The 24,300-nt window shown below is 34.7% G+C and overlaps 1 protein-coding gene across 3 annotated transcripts in view; it reads left to right on the top strand.

Annotated features, from left to right (window-relative positions):
* Positions 1-24,300, top strand: part of TTBK2 (tau tubulin kinase 2) — a 249,379-nt gene that overhangs the window by 20,688 nt on the left and 204,391 nt on the right. For 2 of the 3 annotated variants that reach the window (XM_074289397.1, XM_074289396.1), the window contains exons 2-3: positions 13,920-14,055; positions 20,783-20,930. In XM_074289397.1, coding sequence (XP_074145498.1) covers positions 13,987-14,055; positions 20,783-20,930 — 217 coding nt within the window. In that variant the 5' untranslated portion in view covers positions 13,920-13,986. Of the gene's footprint in view, positions 1-2,423; positions 2,561-13,919; positions 14,056-20,782; positions 20,931-24,300 lie in introns of those variants that run through there. The other variant, XM_074289395.1, reaches the window with a different exon arrangement.

Genomic DNA, 24,300 nt, shown 5'->3' with positions numbered 1-24,300 from the left:
TAAGGATACTGGATACAGATGCTTTTCTCAGATGGTTTGGCTGAGAAAGGGGAAAAGATATAGAAGAATAACTAGCAGACATGACATGAACTTGCAAGGTTTTCTTTTTAAAATTTTTAAAAGAATTTTTCTCAATTCACGTGAATGTTTTAAACATTCTTAGTTTTTAAATTTTGAGTTCCAAATTTCTTCTTTTTCTTCTGCCCTCCCTTCTCTATTATAAGAAGGTAAGCAATTTGATATAAATCAAAGCTTCTTAAACTGTACATCATGTACCTATGTAGGGTCACAAAACTATGATTCATTTTCAGTAAATATTTGATTTGTATATCCTTATACCCGGGATTGTGTAAAAATTTCTCAGCTGAAAAGGGGTCCTCAGTGTGTATAAATTATACATTCTAGGTCATGTAAAACATATGTGCTTATTCATTATGTTACAAAAAAATGGACAAAAAACTCCCAAGAAAAATAAAGAAAATATACTTCAATCTGTATTCATATTATATTAGTTCTTTCTCTGGAGGTAGATAGCATTTTCCATCATATATCTTTTGGAATTGTCTTAGATCATTGTATTGCTCAAAATAGCTGTCTTTCCCAATTGATTGTTGCATGATATTTCTGTTATTCTGCAAAATGTCTTGCTCCTTAAACTTTGTGCCAGTTCATATATATCTTGCTTAGTTTTTTTTTCTGAAATAATGCTACTCATCATTTCTTATATCACAATAACATTCCATCACAATCATATGCTACAACCTGTCTAGCTATTCACCAATTGATGGGCATCCCTTCAATTTCTAATTCTTTGCCACCTCAAAAAGAATTGCTATAAAATATTTTTGTACAAATAGGTTCTTTCCCCTATTTTAGATGTCTTTGGGACACAAGATTTTCTTTTTTAAAAATGAGGGAGATGTTAGGCTAAAAGGACAAAATAGTCAATAACTTTAGCAATCTAGTATTTCACAAACCCAAAGACCTAAGCTTTTGGGATAAGAATTCACTGTTTGACAAAAACTACTGGGAAAATTGGAAATTAGTATGGCAGAAACTAAGCATTGACCCACACTTAACACTATACACCAAGATACAATCAAAATGGATTCATGACCTAGGCATAAAGAATGAGATTATAAATAAATTAGAAGAACATAGGATAGTTTACGTCTCAGACCTGTGGAAGAGTAAGGAATTTTATGACCAAAGGAAGAACTAGGGATCATTACTGATCACAAAATAGAAAATTTTGATTATATCAAATTAAAAAGTTTTTGTACAAACTAAACTAATGCAGATAAGATTAGAAGGGAAGCAATAACCTGGGAAAACATTTTTACGGTCAAAGGTTCTGATAAAGGCCTTATTTCCAAAATATATAGAGAATTGACTCTATAGGAAATTAAGCCATTCTCCAATCAATAAATGTCAAAGGATATGAACAAACAATTCTCAGATGAAGAAATTGAAGCTAGTTCTAGCCATATGAAAAGATGCTCCAAGTCATTATTAATCAGAGAAATGCAAATTAAGACAATTCTGAGATACCACTACATACCTGTCAGATTGACTAGAATGACAGGGAAAGATAATGCGCAATGTTGAAGGTGATAATGAAAAAATTGGAGCACTGATACATTGTTGGTGGAATTTTGAATACATCCAGCCATTCTGGAGAATGATTTGGAACTATGCTCAAAACTGTGCATACCCTTTGATCTAGCAGTATTACTACTGGGCTTATAATAATCCCAAAGAGATCTTAAAGAAGGGAAAGGGACCTGTATGTGCAAGAATGTTTGTGGCAGCCCTCTTTGTAGTGGCCAGAAATTGGAAACTGAGTGGATGCCCATCAATTGGAGAATGGCTGAATAAATTATCATATATGAATGTTATGGAATATTATTGTTCTGTAAGAAATAACCAGCAGGATGATTTCAGAAAGGCCTGGAGAGACTTATTTGAACTGATGCTGAGTGAAATGAGCAGGACCAAGAGATCATTATATACTTCAACAACAATACTATATGATGATCAATTCTTATGGATGTGACTCTCTTCAACAATGAAATGAACCAAATAAGTTCCATTTGTTCAATAATGAATAGAACCAGCTACATCCAGCGAAAGAACTCTGGGAAATGAGTATGAACCACTACATAGAATTTTCCCAATCCCTCTAGTTTTGTCCACCAGCATTTTTGATTTCCTTTATAGGTTAATTGTATACTCATTTCAAAGTCTGATTATTTTTGTACAGCAAAACAACTGTATGAACATGTATACATATATTGTATTTAACATATACTTTAATATATTTAACATGTATTGGTCAACCTGCCATGGGGGGGATTGGAACAAAAAGTTTTGTATATGCATATATCTTGTAAATAAAAAACTATAATAATAATAAAAAATGAGGGAGATAAGTGTGTTTATAGGTAGCAAAAAGGAACCAGGAGTTGGAGAGAATGATGATAATGATGAAAGAATGTGACAGTAAGAAGCATCTTCTGGAAAAGACAGAAGTCAATAAAATCAAGACAGGTTGGCCTCGGTAAGTCCATCTAGCAATTTTGGCGTTGGTAAGGATAATGGCCATTTCTTCTTTAGGGATGGGAATTAAAAGGGAGAGAGTGGGGAAGGATATCAAAGGATTGTGATATGAGAAAATGAGAATTAAGAACTCATGGTGAATGACTTTGCTTTATATTGTTGGAACTTAAATCCTGGATATGATTAACGCGTAATACCTTACAAACTGTCAGGAAAAGGGAGCTGCTACAGTTTAGGAATACCATTAAACTAATAACTAAAATAGTGTCATTGTTAGGTAATAGTGGGGATTGAAGTGATGTTATTGCTGTTGTGTATTCTTTCCATCATAGCAGATTTTCACTTTTTCATGACTTTCTATCTTGTTTCTTGTCCGTGTTCACTCAATATATTGGAGGCCTTCCTCTAGATCTTTTTAGATTTTCTAGAAAAAAGTACAGAACTTGAACTCTCATTCATTATTCCTATATTTCATTGAAAATACTACATCAAATGTATCCACACTCTTGTCTTTTCAATGCCCTTTAGGTTATCTCCACCTTTGACTATTTTTCAAAGATTGTGATGTGTTCTAAGACTCAAAAACCACAAAATATCACTGGGAAAACATTTGTATTAAAACTTTGGTTTTTAGGTCGAGCAGCTTGGGATCATTAAAAAGACTGAAAAGACTGTAAAGATTCCCAAATGTAATCCATCCTGCTCTCTTCCTCCTGTTCAATTTTTGGACCCAACTGGTTGTCCATCTGCAGTGGGCATCTGCAATGCCTGACCCAGATAAGCATATAGTGTTGGACTAAATGAACTGATTACCAACTCTACATAACAATTAAGACAACAGGCATTTTCCTCTATAAATTTCACAATTAAATGGTTCCTCCTGGCTCTTGACAGTTATCTTCAGTGAAGGCCTCATCATTGCAGACCAATCAGGAATTGCTGCATCATCTCAGCAAAATGCATATGATTCACCAAAGGACCAGAAAGTATGACCTACAGAAAAGAATCAGAGCAAATGCCTGACTCTTTTTTCTTTTTTTCCTGAGGCTGGGGTTAAGTGACTTGCCCAGGGTCACACAGCTAGGAAGTGTTAAGTGTCTGAAACCAAATTTGAACTCGGGTCCTCCTGAATTCAAGGCTGGTGCTCTATCCACTGTGCCACCTAGCTGCCCCCAATGCCTGACTCTTTGAGAAATACCCCAGTTACCCAAATACTACTTTTTTCATATTTAAATGTTTCTTTGGTTTTTCTTGATTCCTCTAATCATCATTATCTCATAAGATACTGTCAGTTTCATGTATTTTTGAAAAAAATTATTATCTTTAACTTTATCATTTATATTTCTCCCATATCTTTTCCCCTTTCTCCCATCCCAGAGACACATCTCTTATTTACATTTTTTAAAAGAAGAAAAGTAAAGTTTTGATCCTCACTTATATTGCCTCCACCTCTCCAAAGTAGTGGGAGTAGATACCTTCTTGTATCTCTTCTTTGAGGTCAAGCCATCAATTCCTCCCTTCCTTCCCTTCCTTCCCTTCCTTTTCTTCTTTCCCTTCCTTCCCTGTAACATGCACTCCTGGCAGTTACAATTACTAGTCAGAGTACCTTTGACCCCTGACCTTTGCAGTGTCAACTCTACCTGGCTCGCCTCCTCTGAGGCCTTCAAAAGTCTCTGGCCACAATTTCTTGAATCTAACCAGTTTAATAACCAGTAGCATGCTCAAGGACAGCGACATGTAATCTTAAAAACCTTTATTATACCTACTCACATAATGCCCTGACTTGATGCCCTGACTTGTTGGTTCCCAAGTGAACACCTGGTCAGAAGACCCACGTGTTCACTACCAAACTCCTTACCTCTCTGTCCTATCCATCAGCTTGGCTTGGCTTGGCTACCCCAGGTTAGGGAGCCAGGTTAAAGAGAGCGACTGCTGCCTGAAGTGGGCTTATAAAGGGCCTGTGAGGTCACACACACAGCCAATCAGCAAGAGAGTCGTAACCCATTACGAAGCTATCTCAATATGGTCAAGATCCCACCCACAGGGCAGTCCTAATATCCACAGAGATTACTTCTGGCCACTCAATCTCCTGTTGCGCTGTGGCGCCGCCCATTTAAAGGGCCCTTACAATTCCCTTCTCTTGTTTTGCAGGAACAGCATCCTTATACTTCCCTTCCTTCCCTTCCTTCCCTTCCTGTAATGCGCTGTTGTCTCCAGAAACTGCTGATTGCTCTCTGGTCTAGAGGAGAGACTTCTTCCTCTGGAGAGCTGCCTTAAGTCTGGCCCAGACAAGACTCTATCTCTTGAGTGCCGCCCTTTTTTATTCTCCCAGAGAATGGGCGTGGGATAACACAAGGGCTTCTGGGGAAAATTACTTCAACCAGTGAACTTGCTCCTCCTAAGCATGCAAGCTCCTCCCCAGGAGGTCACAGGTAAAACTCCCAGTAAAGGCCGGAACTAGAGAATTGTTAAATACTGACTTAGCACTTAGTAAGAACCTAATATCTCATTATCTCATTAGCACTTAGTAAGAACCTAACACCTTCCTTTCTTCCTTCCTTCCTTCCCTCCTTCCTTCCTTCCTTCCCTTCCTCCCTTCCTTCTCCCTTCCTTCCCTTTTTTATATGTAGTGTCTTGTGACCCTTGATGAAAGTATCTCTGAAAGATGTGAGATTTCTGTGTGTTCAAATTAGCCTCTTCCATTTCTTAAACATTAGTCATATTTATCCAACATACTTTTCCCCATTGTCCCCTGTGCTATCTTTATATTGAAGCCACAAATATATATTGACTTAGTTGGGGGGCATTTGCTCAATTCTTTATACAATTTCTCTTCCACTTCATCTGCAGCAGATTTTGGCTCACAAACTTCAGTTTTCCTTATGGTAGCCTTTTTATTTATATGCAGCATAAGTACAGAAAGATGAGACGACCAAAGCTTACATCAGTGATGTACTTTGTTACCTTTTGGAAAAAGAAAAAAGTTTAATTTCCTTGTTTACCTCTCCAAAGAGAATCTTTGAGCCATCCTTTGATTAAGCTACAGTGTTTTTCTTTTGGTTTTATCTATCATGAGAATATAGATATTGACATGTTTTATTTTTTCAATAGTATGGAAATTTTTTTTTGTTGTCAGAAAAAGATAGTCCATTTAGAATTGTTAATGTTTACAGATGGTCTAAAAATTGATTCTTTAGTATTCCCTGCTTCCCACTGCATGATTTTTTTTCATTATATAATCTTATTTCATATTTTCATTATTTTATTATTTACCCTTTTCTAACATACCTCTATCACTTTTGCAAAAACAGAAGAAGAGAGCTACTCGGGATTGAAATTTTTTTACATTTTTATCCTCTTAGATTTTCAGATCAAATAATTCACCATTTGATGGCTAACCTATTGGTAATGAATACCTCTACACTTAGTTGATTCTCAGATAGTAGACTTAGAAAAAGGTACTAACTATAATCCTCTCCTTCCCTCTAGCTCTCCCATTTTTCTCTCTTTAAAAAAAAAATATTATTTTTTACGCATTCTTTTTTTTTTTTAAACTTTGAATTCTAAATTATTTCCCTATCTCTTCCCCTTTTCTTACCTACTGGGAAAGCAAGCAAATGGAATCTTTTAAACATGTGGAATTGTGAAAAAAATTATCGTTCACTTTGTACTCAGAGTTTATCAGGCTTCTTTGTAGAGGTAAATAGCTTTTTTTTTTTTTTTATCATGAGTCCTTCAGAATTTTTTGGGGGTCTTAGTTGATCATCATTACAATATTCTGTTCCTGTGCACAATTCTTTCCTGGTTCTTCTCATATTACTTTGCATCATTTCATATAAGTCTTCCCAAGGTTTTCTGAAACCATTCATCTCTTCATTTTTTTATAGCACAATAGTAGTTCAAAATAATCATATACCAAAACTTATCCAACTATTCCCCATTTAATGGCAATCCCCTCAATGTTAAATTCATTGCCTCTACAAAAAGATAAGCATTTTTATACATATAAGTCCTTTTCTTTTTTCTTTGTTCTCTTTTACTACTAACCCAGTAGTGGTATTACTGAGTCAAAGGGAATATATAGTTTTATTATTCTTTGGGTATAGTTCTAAAATATTCTCCACAATGATTAGACCAGTTCACAACTATAGCAGGTTATTAGTATATCTATTTATCTTCACTTATTTCAACATTTGTATTTTCTGATAGATGTGAGGTGGAACCTCAGAATCTTTTAATTTGCCTTTCTTAAATCAATAATGATTTAGAACTTTTTTTTCCCCTATAAATACACATATTTTTGATTTTTCCCCCTAAAATCTTCCTGTTTATATACTTTTTACCATTTATCAATTCTGGAATGGCTCTTTTTTAAAAAATAAATTTGATTCTGTTCCCTATATATTTGAGAAATGAAGCTTTTATCAAAGAAACTTGATGTAAAAAATTAAAGTCTATGGTAACTTTTTAGCAAAATGTAGTTTCCTTTATTATTTCTTCATTAGGTCTATCTTTTCTTTTGCTTTATCTAAGATCATAATTGTTAGTCTTGCTGTTTTTACTTCATCTAGAGTAAAAAGATTCTGCTTAATATCTTTATTTTAAATCTGTGTGTGTCTTTCAAATGTGTCTTACAGGCAAAATATTCTGGATTCTGATTTCTAATTCATTCTGCCATCTGTTTCTGTTTTATGGGTGAGCTTATTGCATTCACTTTCACAGTTAAACATATTTTTCTCCATTTTATTTTCTTCTGTTTATCCTTCTCTCTTTTCTTATCCTGTTCCTCCTCAAAATCTGTTTTGCTTTTGGCCACTGCTTCCCGTAATCTGCCCTTTTAAATTATCTCCCCTACTCTATTATCCCATCTATTATTCCCTTCCCTTCTTATTTCCCTTTTGATTTTCTTCATTTTTATACCCAACTGATTATATATTATATTTTTTCTCTTTGAACTAGTTCTGATGAGAGTGAAGATTAAGCTTTGTTCATCAACCCTCTCTCCATTCCCCCCTACTGTAAAACCTTTCTTACACTCCTTTTCCTTTCCTCTTCTCCCAGTGTATCCCTCTTTCTTATCCCTCCATTTTTTTGAATTCAACTCAAGATAATCAACTTGGACTTATTATTTTCTCTATCTATGTAGACTTCTTTTAATTTCCCTGATGATGATTAAGTTCTTAGGAATTACATGTATCATCTTTCTATATAACAATGTAAATAATTTGACTTTTTTGAGTCCCTTATGATTTTACTCTTTCATGTTTACATTTTTATGCTTCTCGAGTTTTGTGAAAAAATTTCTATTCAGTTCTGGGTTTTTTCCAATCAGGAATATTTATTTGAAAGTTTTTTATTTCATTAAATATCAATTTTTTTTTCATTTGAAGGATTACACTCACTTTTGCTAGATAAGTTATTTCTTATTATAATCCCATCTGATTTGCCTTTCAGAATATCATGTTTCATGCTCTCTGTTCCTTCAATATAGAAGTCACTAAATTTTGTGTGATCTTGACTGTGGTCCACAACATTTGAATTGTTTCTTTTTAGCTGCTTTCAGTATTTTCTCCTTGACCTAGGAGCTCTGTAATTTAGCTATACTATTCCAGGGAGTTTTCATTTTGGGATGTCTTTCAGAAGGTTAAGTTTGGATTCTTTCTATTTTATTTCTTTTCTATTTTACCCTCTGGTTCTAGAATAACAGAACTTGACAATTTCTTGAAAGAGGATGTCTTGGCTCTTTCTATGATCTTAACTTTCAGGTAGTGCATAACAGCACTCTCTGAGATCCATTTTCTAAATCAGTCATTTTTGTGATGAGATATTTCAATTTTTTTCTTTTTTCTTTTTTTGACGTTATTTTACTGTTTCTTTATTTCCTGTGTAATTATTAGTTTCTCCTTGCCCAATTCTGATTTTTAAACAATTATTTTCTTCAGTTAGTTTTTGTACTTTTTTTTTTCATTCGGCTTATTTTGCTTTTAATGGAGTTGTTTTCTAAAGTGAATTTTTGTGCCTCTTACCATTAGGCCAATTATGTTTGTTTTGTTTTGTTTTTCACATTGTTTGGGGCTGTTTCTCAAACTATTAATTTTTTTTTCATAATTTTCTCTCACTACTCTCATTTCTTTTTCCAATTTTTCTTCTACTACTCCTATCTCTTTAACTTTTCCAGCTAAGCTAGGGTCCAATTTGTATTTTTTTTTTTTGAGACTTTGTTTGTAGCTATTTTCAGTATTAATTGTAGCTATTGTTGTCTTCTGTTTATTTCTTGTTCTTCCTTGTCACCAAAGTAGCTTTTTATGATAAAGTTCTTTTTGTTTCCCCTCATTTTTCCAGCCTGTTTCTTGATTTTGAGTTTTATATTCAAGTTGGGCTTTGCTTACCTGCAAGTGTGAAGGTATCAAATTTGAGTCTCTTTGTTTGTTGTGTTCAGAATTAGTTCTGGGAGTCTGTAGGTATTTGCTGCACCCAGGATTGTCTGATTTAAAGAGAAGTGTGGTTTCTACTTTTTGCAAAAAGACTGATTTTTAAAAATGGATCTAAGAGAGATGACTGTCCCTGCTCTCCTGCAGTTGCAAGTACTAGCACTCCTTTTGACCCTGAAATTATGATATGGCTCCTACTTTGCCTTTTAACTGTGGCACAGAAGTGTGTATGGGCAATAGAGTTGACAATCACCAACAGCATCCAGTGCCAGCAAAGAGCCTATCATAATCTCTTTCTGATTAGTTGTCTGGTACCGCCTTTCTTTTACTGTCTCTGAGCTGAGAGTTCCCAAAGTTGCTGTTACAGTTGGTCACAGCCACTCTAGGTTGGCATCTACTCTGGTGTATCAGATCTGCTCCTTTCTACCTCCTAAGTTATATTACGCTGGAAAAATATCTCATACTGACTGTTGGATCTGGTGCTCCAGAATTTTATTTTAGGAGTTATATTAATTTTGTTTGGAGGCAAATATTGGGAGATTTCAGTTGTTATCATCTGTACTCTGCCATCTAACACGCATATCCTTAAGGAAACTTAAAACAACAACAACACACAATTAAAACCTTAATTGCTAGCTTTTGAATTAATTTTGCTTTGTATTCTGATTATTTTACTTTCACAAGCCTTTTATTATATTTATTTTTTATCTTACACTTATTTGTCTAACTCCTTTCTCATAATAGAGTTTATAATCCATGTGAACAAGGTCACTTTTAAGTTGTAAGCCCAATTCGTTAATCTTCTCTTTCTCAATTTTCTTCAAATAAGCCTCTAAAGATATAAAATTTCCCCTTATTACTGCTTTAGCTGCATCCCAAAGATTTTGATATGATGTCTCATCATTATCATTATCTTGGGTGAAATTGTTAATTGTTTCTATAATTTGCTCTTTCACCCATTCATTCTTTAAGATGAGATTATTCAGTTTCCAATTACTTTTTGGTCTATTTACCCCTAACTTTTTACTGAATGTAGCTTTTATTGCATTGTGATCTGAGAAGAAGGCATTTATTATTTCTGCCTTCCTACATTTAATTTTGAGATCTTTATGTCCTAATATATGGTCAATTTTTGTATAGGATCCATGAACTGCTGAGAAGAAAGTATATTCCTTCCTATTGCCATTCAGTTTTCTCCAAAGGTCTATCATACCTAGTTTTTCTAATGTTCTATTTACTTTTTTAATTTCTTTCTTGTTTGTTTTGTGGTTTGATTTGTCTAAATCTGAGAGTGCAAGGTTGAGATCTCCCACTATTATAGTTTTACTGTCTATTTCTTCTTGCAGTTCTCTTAACTTTTCCTTTAGAAAGTTAGATGCTATACCACTTGGTGCATATATGTTTAGTATTGATATGGCTTCATTATTTATGCTACCTTTCAGCAGGATATAGTTTCCTTCCTTATCTTTTTTAACGAGATCTACTTCTGCTTTTGCTTGATCTGAGATAAGGATAGCTACCCCTGCTTTTTTGGCTTTACCTGAAGCATAATAAGCTCTGTTCCAACCTTTTACCTTTACTCTGTATGTATCTCCCTGCTTTAAGTGTGTTTCCTGTAGACAACATATTGTAGGGTTCTGCTTTTTGATCCAATCTGCTATCCGTCTCCGTTTGATGGGATCGTTCATCCCATTTACATTTACAGTTAAAATTACTAATTCTGTATTTCCTGCCATCGTATTATCCCCAGATTATACTTTTTTCCCTTGACCCCCCTGATCCCCCTCCCCGATATTTAATTTACAGACCCCCCTTGTGACGCGCAACCCTCCCTCTTTTTTTTTTTTTTTTTTTTTTTTTTTTTTAGGATCCCTCCCCCCTCCCTCCAAGTCCCTTCACTTATTCTCCTTTTCCTTTCCCCTTTTCCTCTCCCCCCTTTTAATGAGGTGAGAGAAAATTCTCTGAAAAACAAATATGTTAATTATTTACTCTTTGAGCCTCTTCTGATGAGAGTAAGATTCACACAATGATTCTCCCCCTCACTAAGTTCCCTCAGATATTGTGTATTTTCTATGTCTCTTCCTGGGATGTAGTTTCCCTCTTTTTATCACTCCTTCCCCTTTTTCTGAACCGACCTCCTTCCCTTTACCACACCCCCCTTTTTTTCTTTTATATCAGTAAAATCAAATTATCCTTGAGTATTTTTTATATACCCACAACAAAGTTACAGTTCTCAAGGGTTCTGTGTACCTTTTTCTGTTTCTCTTCAGTCTTGTGGATGTAGGTCAAATTTTTTGTTTAAGTCTGGTTTTTTTCTTAGAAACATATAGAATTCCTCTGTTTCGTTGAATGACCATCTTCTTCCATGGAAAAAGATGCTAAACTTAGCTGGGTAGTTCATTCTTGGTTGCAGTGCTTGATCTTTTGCCTTTCGGAATATCAGGTTCCAGGCCCTTCTATCTTTTAATGTGGAGGCAGCCAGATCTTGGGTGACCCTTATTGTGGCACCTTGGTATTTAAATTGTTTTTTTCTAGCTGCTTGCAGGATTTTCTCCTTTGTGTGGTAATTCTGCAGCTTAGCCACAATATTCCGTGGTGTTCTTTTTTTAGGGTCTATTTCAGAAGGAGTTCGATGAATTCTTTCTACATCTACTTTCCCTTCTGTTTCTATTATCTCTGGACAGTTCTCTTTGATAATTTCCTGTAAAATAGAATCTAGGCTCTTTTTTTGGTCATAGTTTTCTGGAAGTCCAATAATCCGCAGATTATCTCTCCTAGATCTATTTTCCAGGTCTATAGATTTTCCCAGTAAGTATTTGACGTTGTTCTCCAGCTTCTCATTTTTTTTGTTTTGTTTGACTGATTCTTGGGTTCTCTGTGAATCATTCATTTCTATTTGTTCCATCCTGACTTTTAAGGAGTTATTTTCTTCTTTCACAGTTTTTAGTTCTTTTTGTAAATGCCCAATTTCGTTTTTAAATGAATTATTTTGCTCTATTGAGTTTTTTTCCATTTCCCTAATTTTTTTTTTGAGAATTATTTTCTTTTTCCAATTCAGAAATTCTATTTTCTTGAGACTTTTTTATCTTTTCCAATTCAGAAATCCTACTTTCCTGTGTTTTTTTAACCTTTTCTAATTCACTAATTTTGTTTCCCTGCATCTCCTGTGAATTCTTTATTTTTTCCAACTCCAATTTCAGGACATTGTTATTTTCTATCATAACTTCCCTTTCTTTTCCCCATTTTTCTTCGATCTCCCTCAATTTCTTAAGAGCTTCTTCTAGGAGAGGGTTATGTGATGGGGGGCAGGAATCGTTCCCCTTTAGGTTGTTATCTGATTCTCTGCTGTCAACTTCCTCGGGGTTGGACACCCGCTCTTTCTCTGTATAGAAGGAATCTATGGTTTTTCTAGCTTTTTTGCTCATACTTAAAAAAAATCTTTTGGGGTCTGTCTCTGGGGTAGGAAATTATTTACTTCTTTACCAGCTTCCTCCCAGACGGGATGGATGCAGCGGCCCCTGCGCCCGAGCTAAGATAGAGCTCTGGGAGAGAGTTCCCCACCCTCTCCCTGGGAGTGCCTCAGAGGTGATTAGCACTACTGTGCTTCGAGGGCGTAGAATAGTGAAGACAGCAAGAAGCCCAGCCTATGTGTCCGGGTGGGGAGTGGGTGTCTGCAGCAGGTGACGTAAGAAGCCCCTGCGCTCAAACTGGAAGTGTCTGCCAGAAACCGCGGTCCCTAGTTCAAAGGTTCCGCTTCTCTGGGACTTCCAGGAGCTGAGTTCCACTCCCTCCAGCTAAGCTAGGCAGTGTGTGTTGCCTTGGGCCGTATCCACCCACTTGTCAGTCTCTTAACTATTCTCAGGTGGTAGCTGAGGCCACACCCCGATCTGTGCCTGAGTCACCCCCAGGGTCCGGGGAAAATCTAATCTGAGTTTTAAAATATCTTGGCTTTCTCTTCTGAACTGCCAAATAATTAGCAGAGAAGAGCTAACAGCCTGTGCCAGATTCCTTTACCTCAGTGGCTTCCCCGATCCCAGAGCCCCTCCCAGCGCAATGGGCGCAGTGTGCCCCTACCCCACCGTCTGTGCTGGTCTTTCTTATTCCTCCCCTGAGAACTGACCTTTCCTGTTGAAACTCCAGATTCTCTTCAGCTGGTAAGTCGTGCTTCCAGTCCTTGTGGTATCTATCAGTCCTGAGCTAATTTTGAGACTTAATTTATCTAATTGGTTGTGAGGGAGTGAGGACGTTCACTGAGTCGTGTGTTTCCTCTCCGCCATCTTGGCTCCGCCCCCCCTTGGTATCTTCCAAAGTGTCATTTGCTCATGTAGATGCTCAATAAATATTCATAGAATGAATGAAGACCAGTGTTTGAGCCTGATTATCTCTTACTGGCATTGTGATCTAAGGGAAGCCACTTAGCATCTCTCTGAGCTCATCTGAAACTTGAGCATATCTGCTCTGATTCTCTCATAGGATTATTGAGAGGATCAAATGCAATAATTGATGTAAAGTTGCTTTCTAAACTGTAAGTATTCTTTGCTATATACTTATTAAGCATCTTTTTTCTTTTACATTTTATAATATTACATAGTGCCTAAACCAGTGATTTACAAGATCATCAAGTAGACTTGCTGACATAGAAATACTGCTGTGCCACTGGGTCCCTCTAATATAAATTATTATGAACCTTTCCTTTTTGGTAACAGAATATCTTTTGAAAAGTCTAGCAAAAGGCATCGCAGGCATTTTGATGTGAAAACATAAGGGCTGTTTTTTAATCCATTAAATACTATTTTTGGAATTGAGCTAGTGCTGGGTATTTTTTCCCCCAGCAAAGCAACCTAATTAAGGTAATGGTTTCTATTGCTGAAGTACAACTTGTGTTAATTAGTCAACCCTAATATGCTGCTGTTGTTTCTCTTGCTTCAGGTTAAATGGAAGTCACCCTTGGGAGCTGGATGCCTGTGTAGTAGATCTACCACATCAGGAGATTGCGATGAGTGGGGGAGGAGAGCAACCAGATATCCTCAGTGTTGGTATCTTGGTCAAAGAAAGATGGAAAGTGGTAGGTCTGCTTTTTATATAAAAACTGTATGAATTATTATTATTCAGCAAATGTTATTCAATGAAGCAATAAGAATGTATTAATTTGTTTACATACTTGAAGCAGTTTTTCTGTGATTAGAATTATTTTTATAGGCAGGTATGTAGCCCATGGAGTACTGGCCCTGGAAATCGGAAAGATTCATCTTCCTGAGTTAAAATTTGGTCTAGACACTTGCTAGCTGTGGAATCCTGAGCAAGTCATTTAACCGTTTTTGCCTCAGTTTCCACATTTATAAAATGATTTGAAGAAGGAAATGGCAAAGTATTCTAGTATCCTTACCAAGAAAACCCCAAATGGGGTCATGGACAGTTGGACATGACTGAAAAATGACTTAATAACAACTATACCCTTATTATCCTTTCTTCTGTCATACTGTCATGTTGAGTTTTCACAAAAATGATACTTTAATTTCTAAAAGGAAAAAAAATCCTCAAAATGCTCACAAACACCTAAAAGAATTTTATTAAATTTCAAAATTCTTTGAATGACAAATGATTGGGTGAGGGGAGAGGGAGTAATTATGTAGAAAACTAGAAACCATACCTTTGGGAAGACTTGACTTTGAATAAGGCCATCCTATTATTTAAACAGTAGTTATATGAACATAAAACTCAACATTATATGAGACTCAATCTTAAGACTTAATTACCCTTCAGATTTCCGTCCCTTGCAGATTTGATAATAATGTCATATCCTTCCCTTTTATAAATTTGCTGATATATCTTAGTGCCCTATCAGAATGTTGAGTCTGGCACTTTTTGGGGGTTTTTGTTCAGTAATATTAAAGGAAAGAGGTATTGCCACACACTTTATCCAGTCTTTTCCTCTGTAAATGCTGCTCAGACTTAACTAGTAATGAAGTTTTAGATTGACTAATACCTGAAGTGAGTTGGCAGAGTACATGGAAAAGCATGTTGATCACTCCCTTGTCTTTAGCCTTGCATTAGGAGACTCAGATTGGGGTTACAATCCCAAAAGCAGCTATGTAGGTCTACTCTGTTTTCTGTCATCATATACTTTTGGGAGGTAGGGAAGGAAAAGGGAAATTAAAAAGTATATTGTTGCCTCTTTCCAGAGTCAGGGACTAGGGTAAAGAGGAGGAAGTTTTAAGAAGGCTGGTATTAGAAGGCTGGTGGGATATTTCTGTTTTAAAATTAAATTAAATTTGATATGTATTAAGCACTTCCTTTGGACAGAGCATTGTACATTGTTTCATTAGGTTTTAAACATAATTCATATGCTTGCCCCTTAATGAATGAATTCTCTAAAATGGAGAAATTCTCTGACACTGCTATCCCTGTGCTGTAGGGAAGTATCAACTGAGGAATCCTTTGGATAATAATGGGCAAATTTTAGGTAAGATATTGTTCCTGTCTTTATGGAGCTTATTCTGGAGTAGGGAACACTCAGATTACTGCACTAAAAGTGTTGTTGTGGAAGATCTAAGGAAGGAATGGATTTTGGCTGATTTCAAAATACTGAGATTTGCTAGAATCTTTGAATTGAATTGAGCCTTCAAAAGGAATTCATTAGGCAGAATTTGGGGGGAAGAAAGGGAATTTGTGGCATAAAGAACAGTGTTATAAAGTCATGGAATGAAGAGTTGGGGAGATCAGGAGCATGTTATAGTTCTTGAGCTCATTTAGGCTGGAATGTAGACTAGAAATATGAGAAAAGGCCAGAAAGGTAAGCTAGCATCAGATCTTGGAGGACCATGAATGGCCAAGGAATTCAATATATGGTGAGGAATTTTTAAGTTGTTTTGAGCAGTGTCATCATGTAACAACCCGATTTGTGTTATAAGTAAGATGAATTTTGGTAGCAATATGAAATATTGCTGGAACTGTAGGAAGGTGAAAAAGTGGACATAGGAAGGTATGTCAGTTGTGCAGGTAGGATCTATTATGTTGGTACCAATGGGATTAGGAAGAAATGGATAAATACACATAGGGATTTGAGAGGATTTAGGAGAGATAAAAATCAAAGCTAATTCTGGTAGGCCTTACAAGATCTAAAAATATTGCACACTAGGTGCCATCCAATGGTTTAAATTCCTTTTGAAAAGGATTTGAACTTAAGCTTACCAGACAAACTGAAATTCTCGTTTTATTCCCACAGAAATCCAGCAAATTATTTCATTCCATTTTTTACTATCATTTATCCCTTTTATTTTAGTTTATTATCTCTTTTATTTCTGGTTCTTTACTACCACAAAAGGTTCTGTTACATATATTTTGATATAGATGGAACCTTTCTGTCTTTGCTCTCCTTGAGCTTGGGATATGTGCCAGTAGGAGGATCTTTGCGTCAAAGGGGTAATTAAGTAACTTATTTCCAAAAGGTTTTCCAGAATAATTGGCCCAATTCATAGCTTTTATCAAATATATTAATATGCCTGTCTTCCCATTGCTCCTGTGATATTGATTATTTTCACTTTTTTCACCTTTGCCAATTTTGATGGCTTTAAAATGAAATTTGATAGTTTCAACTTGTATTTCTTATCAGTGATTTGGAATAATCTTTCATAAGGGGTAAATAGTTTGTAGTTCTTAGTTTGAGAACTGCTCATAGACTTTTTATTATTTATTATGCATTGTTCTTGTTATTCTATATTTTTGTGTTAATTTCCAATATATCTTCTATATTAGTCCTTTATGAAAATTATTAAATACATTCCTCTTCAATATTTTTATCCTTAGCTTCATTGATTCATGCAAAAACTTTGTAATTGGAATTATCTATTTTTGATATTTATGATTTCTCATTAGATTAAAAATTCTCCCAGCCATAATTTTTAAAGTATTTCTGTTTTCCTTAAACTTTTTTGCTATTTTATTTTTACATCAGTTTGGAAGATTACCTCATCCTTAGTGATGGAGTAGACAGTGGGGGGGGGAGGAGAGAGAAAGACAGGGACAAAGAGACAAAGAGAAAGAGACAGACATACACAGAAGAGGCACAAAGAGGAAGAGGGGCAGGGGAGGAAAAAGAGAGAAAAAGGAAGGGAGAGAGGGAGGGAAGGAGGGAGAGAGAGATCTTAAGAAATAGGGAGAAATGCCACATCATTTTCTAATTCTGTTAGCGTTCTCAACTCAAATGTCACTTTCTCCCTGAAGCTTTTCCTGATTTCCCTTGTAGATAATAATCTTTGTTCTTGTACCTCATGGCATTTTTTTGTTTTGTTTTGTTTTTTTTGCACTTCATTGACATGTTATAGTCTGTATTATAATTAACTTTGTATCTCATTCTCTTATGGACTGCATTCCATGAAGATAGGGACTTTGTATTAGAAATCTGTTGTTCATAGCATACTTAATCAAGTAGAACTTTTATGATTTGCTAGTGTTGGTTTTTAAATGAAATCTTTAGCCATATTTCTTCAGGGTTACATTTGCCCTACTGAAAGCATTTTTTATCCTCCTAAGGACTAATAATAGCTAACGTTTGTGTAGTGTTTTAGTGTTTGCAAAGTATTTTTCCTACATTCTTATTTGATCCACAGTTTCAACAACTATAAGAAAGGTGCTATTTGGGGTGGAAGGTGAGGACTACATCTGTGTTTTCATCTTTGTGTAGAGAATTGGTCTTGAGGCCAAAGTAAAGCTTGCTTCTAACTCATATTGGCTCCATCATCTTCAATAAATCACTTAACTTCTGAGACCTCTAAGCAGATAAGTCTCTGAAACTGTAAAATGCAAAGAAGGTATTGACCTCAGTGTTAAGAATTAATTTCCTCACTATAACATTCTTATATAGGTGAAATTATAGGTCTAGTTCTTATCCCTTAGGAAACCTCTAGATAAGGAAACTCCCTTAACTAATATGGATCACAAACCATTGTAGCTTACTTAGGCTTAGAGCGAAACTGGAAAAATTAAGAGATTAAAAGAGATAATGGGGTTAAACAACCATTATGTTTAGGACTTGAATCCAAGGCTAATTATCTGCCCACTATACCATTCTGGCACTTATATTTTCTCCATTTTACATATGAAGAAACTGAAATGGGTAACAGCATAGTTAAAATGCAAAATAAGATTATATGTCTTGCTGAATGGTTCTTGAATTTTTTCCATTCTACATCTGAGCAAAACTCCCCTACTCCTTCCAATCTTCTTATCTCTATCCAACTCAGAATTACGCCTTTCCAGTCCTGTCCTCCAGATCTCCTTTTACTGTATTCTTTGAAACCCCAATTCTATCATTTACAAACTGTTTCATCTTTCTCCTTTTCTACTCTTTTCATCTTTTGGTGCTCAGGTTTTCTCCAGACAATTCCTTTCTTGCTGCCTCTTGCAGTTTTAATTATATATGTTATAATTTTTTCAGCCATTCCCAATTAATGACATCTCAAAAGTTTCTTACCCCCCAAAAAAAGAACTGGTATAAATATTTTTGTATATATGGGTGCTTTTCCTCTTTCTTCAATCTCTTTGGGGAATAGACCTACTATTGGCATTGTCAGGTCAAAGATTTATACAGTTTTAGCACTGTGGGAATAGTTCCAATTTGTTCCCGAGAAAGGGTAAATTAATTCACAGTTCTACCAACATTATATTAGTATCCTATTTTTCCTATATTCCCTCCAGCATTTGTCATTTTTCTTTTATGTCACCTTATCCAATTTAATGGGTGGACAGTAATGCTTCAGAATTACTTTATTTGCATTTGTCTAATTCTCTATTTTTTATACGACTGTTGATAGCTTTGATTTATTTTTTTTCTGAAAATTATCTCTTCATGTCCTTTGACTAGACTGTTCTTTGTATGTGCAAGAATATTTGTGGCAGCTCTTTTCATCGTGGCTAGAAATTGGAAACTGAATGGATGCCCATCATTTGGAGAATGGCTGAATAAATTATGGTATATGAATGTTATGCTATGTTGTTCTGTAAGAAATGACCAACAAAATGATTTCAGAGAGTCCTGGAGAGACTTACATGAATTGATGCTAAGTGAAGTGAGCAGAACCCGGAGATGATGATCAGTTCTGATGGACGTGGCTCTCTTCAACAATGAGATGATTCAAACAAGTTCCAATTGTCCAGTCAGGAAGAGAGCCATCTACATCCAGAGAGAGAACCATGGGAACTGAGTGTGGACTACAACATAGCATTTTCACTCTTTCTGTTATTGTTTCCTTGCATTTTTGTTTTCTCAGGTTTGTTTTTTCTTTCTAGATCTGATTTTTCTTGTGCAGCAAGATAGCTATACAGATATGTATACATATATTGGATTTAACATATAATTTAAAATATTTAACATGTATTAGACTACCTGCCTTCTAGGGGAGAGGGTGGGGGAAGGAGGGGAAAATTTGGAACAGAAGATTTTGCAAGGGTCAATGTTGAAAAAAATTACCCATGCATATGTTTTGTAAATAAAAAGAAAAATAATAAAAAAAAATAATAAATTTTTTAAAAAATATTTTGAGTTGCAACTTTTTTCCCTCTTTCCCTTCCCCAAGAAAGCAAGCAATTTGATATAGGTTATATATGTACAATAATTTTAAACATATTTTTATATTAGTCATGTTGTAAAAGAAAAATAATCATAAAAAGGAAAAACCATGAGAAAAAAATTGAAAATATTATGTTTCTATCTGTATTAAATCTTTTTAGTTCTTTCTCTGGTTATGGATGGTTTTTTCCATCACAAATCTATTCTCAATCTCTATTAAACTTACTATTAAAATTTCTCTCAAAGGTTACTCATGATCTCTTAACTATTAACGTCATTGGCCTTTTCTTTGTCCCCATCTTCTTTGGCTTCTTTGTAACTAATGAATGCTTCTCCTCCTAGATATATGGTCTCATTGACTTTTTTCAGTGACATTATCTCCTGCTTTTCTTTTTGTTTGACTGTTCCTTGGTTTTTATTGCTGGTTCATCACTGATATCTTGCCTGTTAAGTGTGATTGTTTCACTTTGGAACTCTGATATTCTTTTCTTCTTGGTATCAATTCCTAAAACTTTGGTTAGAGACAAATGGAGATCATGATGTTTGTTATGTGACAGAAGATTGACCTGTTGTGTTATGAAGTCTATTGTGTTTCACCACGATTAGAGATTTATGTTCAATTCTTTAATGCACATTGAAAATTCAATTGCAATTCCCCTGTAAGTTTTGACTCTTTCAGTTGAAGAAATAAGAAATGTAGTTATAGTGGTTAAATGATTAAAAAACTGTGAAGAACTTGACAAAAGATTAATTTGTCATGTTCAAAGTTTTCTCTGAATAGTTTTAGTACAAAATATATAATGTACATTAGCAAAATTATATCTATCTTTTGAGTGGGATTTGAGAGAAATTATATTTCTGGACACTACTGTCAGGATCATTTCTAATGTAAACTACAGGCCAGGTTATAAGCTGTACCTACATCTGAAGACATACAATTCGTTAAAGGAAAACACAGTAGAGGATAAAGTGTATTTTTTTGTTGTATCAATGGGAATTTTATTTTCTTTTTTCAATATACCTAACTTTTATGCCATTGTATTTTTCACATTATATTCTTTCATCATATGAAAGCATAATAAAATTAGCTGTATGTACAATCTTTAGAATTCAAGGAAAAAATCTAAAATTTTTAATTTGATTTTCAAGTACATGGTCTGCCAATAATATTCTTTCTCCTTTTTTTTTCTCTTTCCCTTCTTTTATAATTTTATTCCCTATGCAGTTAAGAAAAATAGGGGGTGGGGGCTTTGGAGAAATTTACGACGCCTTGGACTTGCTCACCAGGGAAAATGTTGCATTGAAGGTGGAATCCGCTCAACAACCAAAACAAGTTCTGAAAATGGAAGTTGCTGTGTTGAAGAAACTGCAAGGTAAGATATGTTATTTTATATACCTAATCTTATAGCCTGTCATTTTTCTATGCCTTCCTTTGAATCTTAATCATTCGTTGAATTATCTGATTTCATTTGGGATAGGGTAAAATTTCTAGATAGGTGTTTGCTTGGCAGTCTTCTTTTGTAAGTTAGATTGTTAGTGGCTAGATATCATATTATAGGATCCTGTGATTGGAATTTTGAATTTTGGGAAATTTTATTATACAGTTGGTAAGAATGACATGGAATTGACTGACAGAAGCATTCCATTTTTTAGAAATAGGGTCTTTGGTTTTGCAAGGGTTAATGTCGAAGAATTATCTACATATATGTTTTGAAAAATAAAACCTTTAATAAAAATTAAAAACAAAACAAAACAAAAAGAAATAGGGTTTTCAAAACTTTCTCATGATGAAATTTTCTTTCTTTCCCCACAGAATTAATTAATTTTTAAATTTTTTTCTAATTTCACTGATGGTCATATATACCTTTATTTCATAAATATGCCATCTCCAAATTATATCATAGTATGGTTTAGTTTATAAATAGTCTCATTCATATTGAGTCTTACTATTTTATTTTCAGAGTAGTAGTTCTTGACTTTATCTCTAACATACATCTTAGCTCTTGAGTGTATAGCTTTCTCCCCACTCATTGTAAAAACCTTTTTTCCCCTAGCAACTATCTCATAATGGACAGTAATAAAACACATTATTGGACATTTAAAAAAAATTTTATTGATTATTCTGTTCTTAATCTAAATGGCTTATATAATTAATGACTTTATTTTTATTTGTATTCTTTTTTAATAAATCAATATTTTTATGGTCAAAAATTTACTTATCATTACAAGATACTAGTTAACTTAAAGAAATTAGTAGTAATGGCTCTTGGTACTCTAGGTAATGATAGTATGAAAAAATCATATCTTGAAAAGTAAGATTGTGTAAGTCAAAAACCTGTTCTCATTATAGGTTGGCTTTTTTTTCCCCCCAACATCTCCTTGTTTGACATTCCATTCTGTTAAAAGAAGGAGGGGTTTCATAAATTCTACAAAAGTCTTAAAATTTCTCTTGCCAAACTTCTAGGTTGCGAGGTAGCTAGGTGGCACAGTGGAGAAAGCACCAGCCCTGAAGTCAGGAAGACTGGAGTTCAAATGTGGCCTCAGACACTTAACATGTCCCAGCTGTATGACCCTAGGCAAGTCACAACCCCAATTGCCTCAGCAAAACAAACAAACAAAAAACTTCTAGGTTGCTTGGCTGTCAGTGTTACTTAGCTTATTTTGTTAGAAAATGATGCTAATGACCCCAAGATTATAACCATGGAATATTCTACTTTTAACTCTTAACTAATCAGTTCAATGCTGGGAACTGAGTTAGAGAAGATTGAGTTGGCAAAAACTGTTATCCCCATGGGATAAACCAGTACATCTGATGTTAGGTTATTAACAGCATTTTTGTATGACTATGTTTACAATGTTTCTTTTCCTTTCACAGCATAATTTGTATCATTCTCTTCTCAATAAACATAGCACCTGATACCTGTAAATAGATAAGTCTTATGTTTAATAGTTGAAACACCATGGTGGTGTTTTATTCCTTTTTTCCTTGCTTTTTTCCTGACAAGAAGCTACTTTTGATTTATCTAAAGTATTGTGAACTTCCATTTGTTAACCTATATTAAAAATGTTTAATGTAATGTGCAACTTTTTGAAAATCAGAATCATCAACTAGTTAAAATTAAGATTAGTTAAGATTAATCATCCTCTGATTCATGAGGAATGAGGAGAGGAAGCTTGTTGATTCTTTAAGTCTCTCCCTAATTTTTAGTATTGCAAGATAAAGTTTTTCAACCTTTCTTTCTCAGAGATATTGCTGTCCCAGAGATAATTGACTTGGAGATAATACAAGAAGGTGTCTTGTCAGTTCTTTGCAGGAGTGCTAGCCAGTCGCATTCCTGAATAGTGACTTCTAGTTAACATAGGCTGAGATTTTCTAGTTTTCCCTGCCCTCATTTCTGGTAGAGGATGATACCACACTTAATAACTTGCATAGTATAGTTTGAATCACTTAATAACTACTGGTTACCCCAGAATAGCCGTTTCTTTACTGTACTCTCTGCATGCAGATCATTCCCTTTATAAATATATTTTTTGTGATATACTGAGTCAGCACAAAGTTTTCTTATCTACTGATCTCTACATCATTTTTCTTAAAACAAAGCACTTTAAAAAAATAAGTTCCTTATCCTCTGATGTCAGCTCTAGACTCTTAATTCTTTTTGCTTTCTTATCATCTGTCTACTATGCCTAAGTATATTTTTTCTGACAGTTTCCACTCATGACTTTGGGCCTTTAGGAGTACTCTTTTATATGGCTAGATTATTCATTACTTAATGTCTCAAGGCAGCTTCAATAAAAAGAATAAAGGAAAATTAAGAGACATTCAGATGGGCTAACTAACCCATTCTATTTATGCTTATTTGCTTTAGCTAATGGTTGGTATATGAGTTTATTGTTTTTGTGGATAGAATCATGTTATATTTGTGAATTAAGCTTGAAATCCAGCTTGCTCCCCCCAAGAGATCAATCTCTTTCTATAAAACCTTATATAAAAGCAGTTCCTTCATTAATATGTCATTGAACAGAAATATCATATTCTTAGTATGAATAGTCATTCATTCAAAATCTAGAACCAAAAGGTACTTTAGTGATCATCCAGTACAATTCCTTCATTTTATAGATGAGCAGAAGTGATATCTCAGACTTGCCAAAAATTCTACAAGTCATAAGTAACAGAGCTGTAATTCAAACTCAGGATGAGACCTGAGAAAACCCAAGCCAATAACTTTCAATCCAGACTTTTACTGACTTGCCACTGGTGTCTGTGGATAGTATAAATACTGGATGGTTCTTAGCACCTTTTTTTCAGCAATATTTCTTCTCAGATTATCCCTTAGCTCTCACTGACCTTTAGGTTTCCCCAAGGTTAACCTTCCTGAATTCAGTCTATTTATTAGGAAAAGGGCATTTATCTATAACTTAGGCATTTTCTGGCTTTTTTTCATTCTCTCCTGTAAGAATAATATAGTTCTTTGCTATTGACTCTAAAGTATGTCATTGCTTCAATGGTCTTTTTTTCTCAGTAAACTTCTGGCTTCCATTTCAGTGTATCAGAGCACTCCTTTTTTTCTCAAACAATTTGGAAACCTCCTGTGTCTGTCCTGTAGTTCTCCGTTCTAGTATTTTTACTTCATGATGTTTACTTGCAGTTTATATTTTAATGCTTCTTTCACCTAAAGCCAATCTTCTCATCTAGCAGACCTAGTAGGTGGCATACCCCCTGCCCAGCAACAGTTCTTTTCT

Source organism: Sminthopsis crassicaudata, chromosome 2, assembly GCF_048593235.1.
Source record: "Sminthopsis crassicaudata isolate SCR6 chromosome 2, ASM4859323v1, whole genome shotgun sequence".
Lineage (NCBI taxonomy): Eukaryota > Metazoa > Chordata > Mammalia > Dasyuromorphia > Dasyuridae > Sminthopsis > Sminthopsis crassicaudata.
Note: the sequence above shows the minus strand (reverse complement) of the source record. Positions and strands in the feature narration are given on the sequence as shown.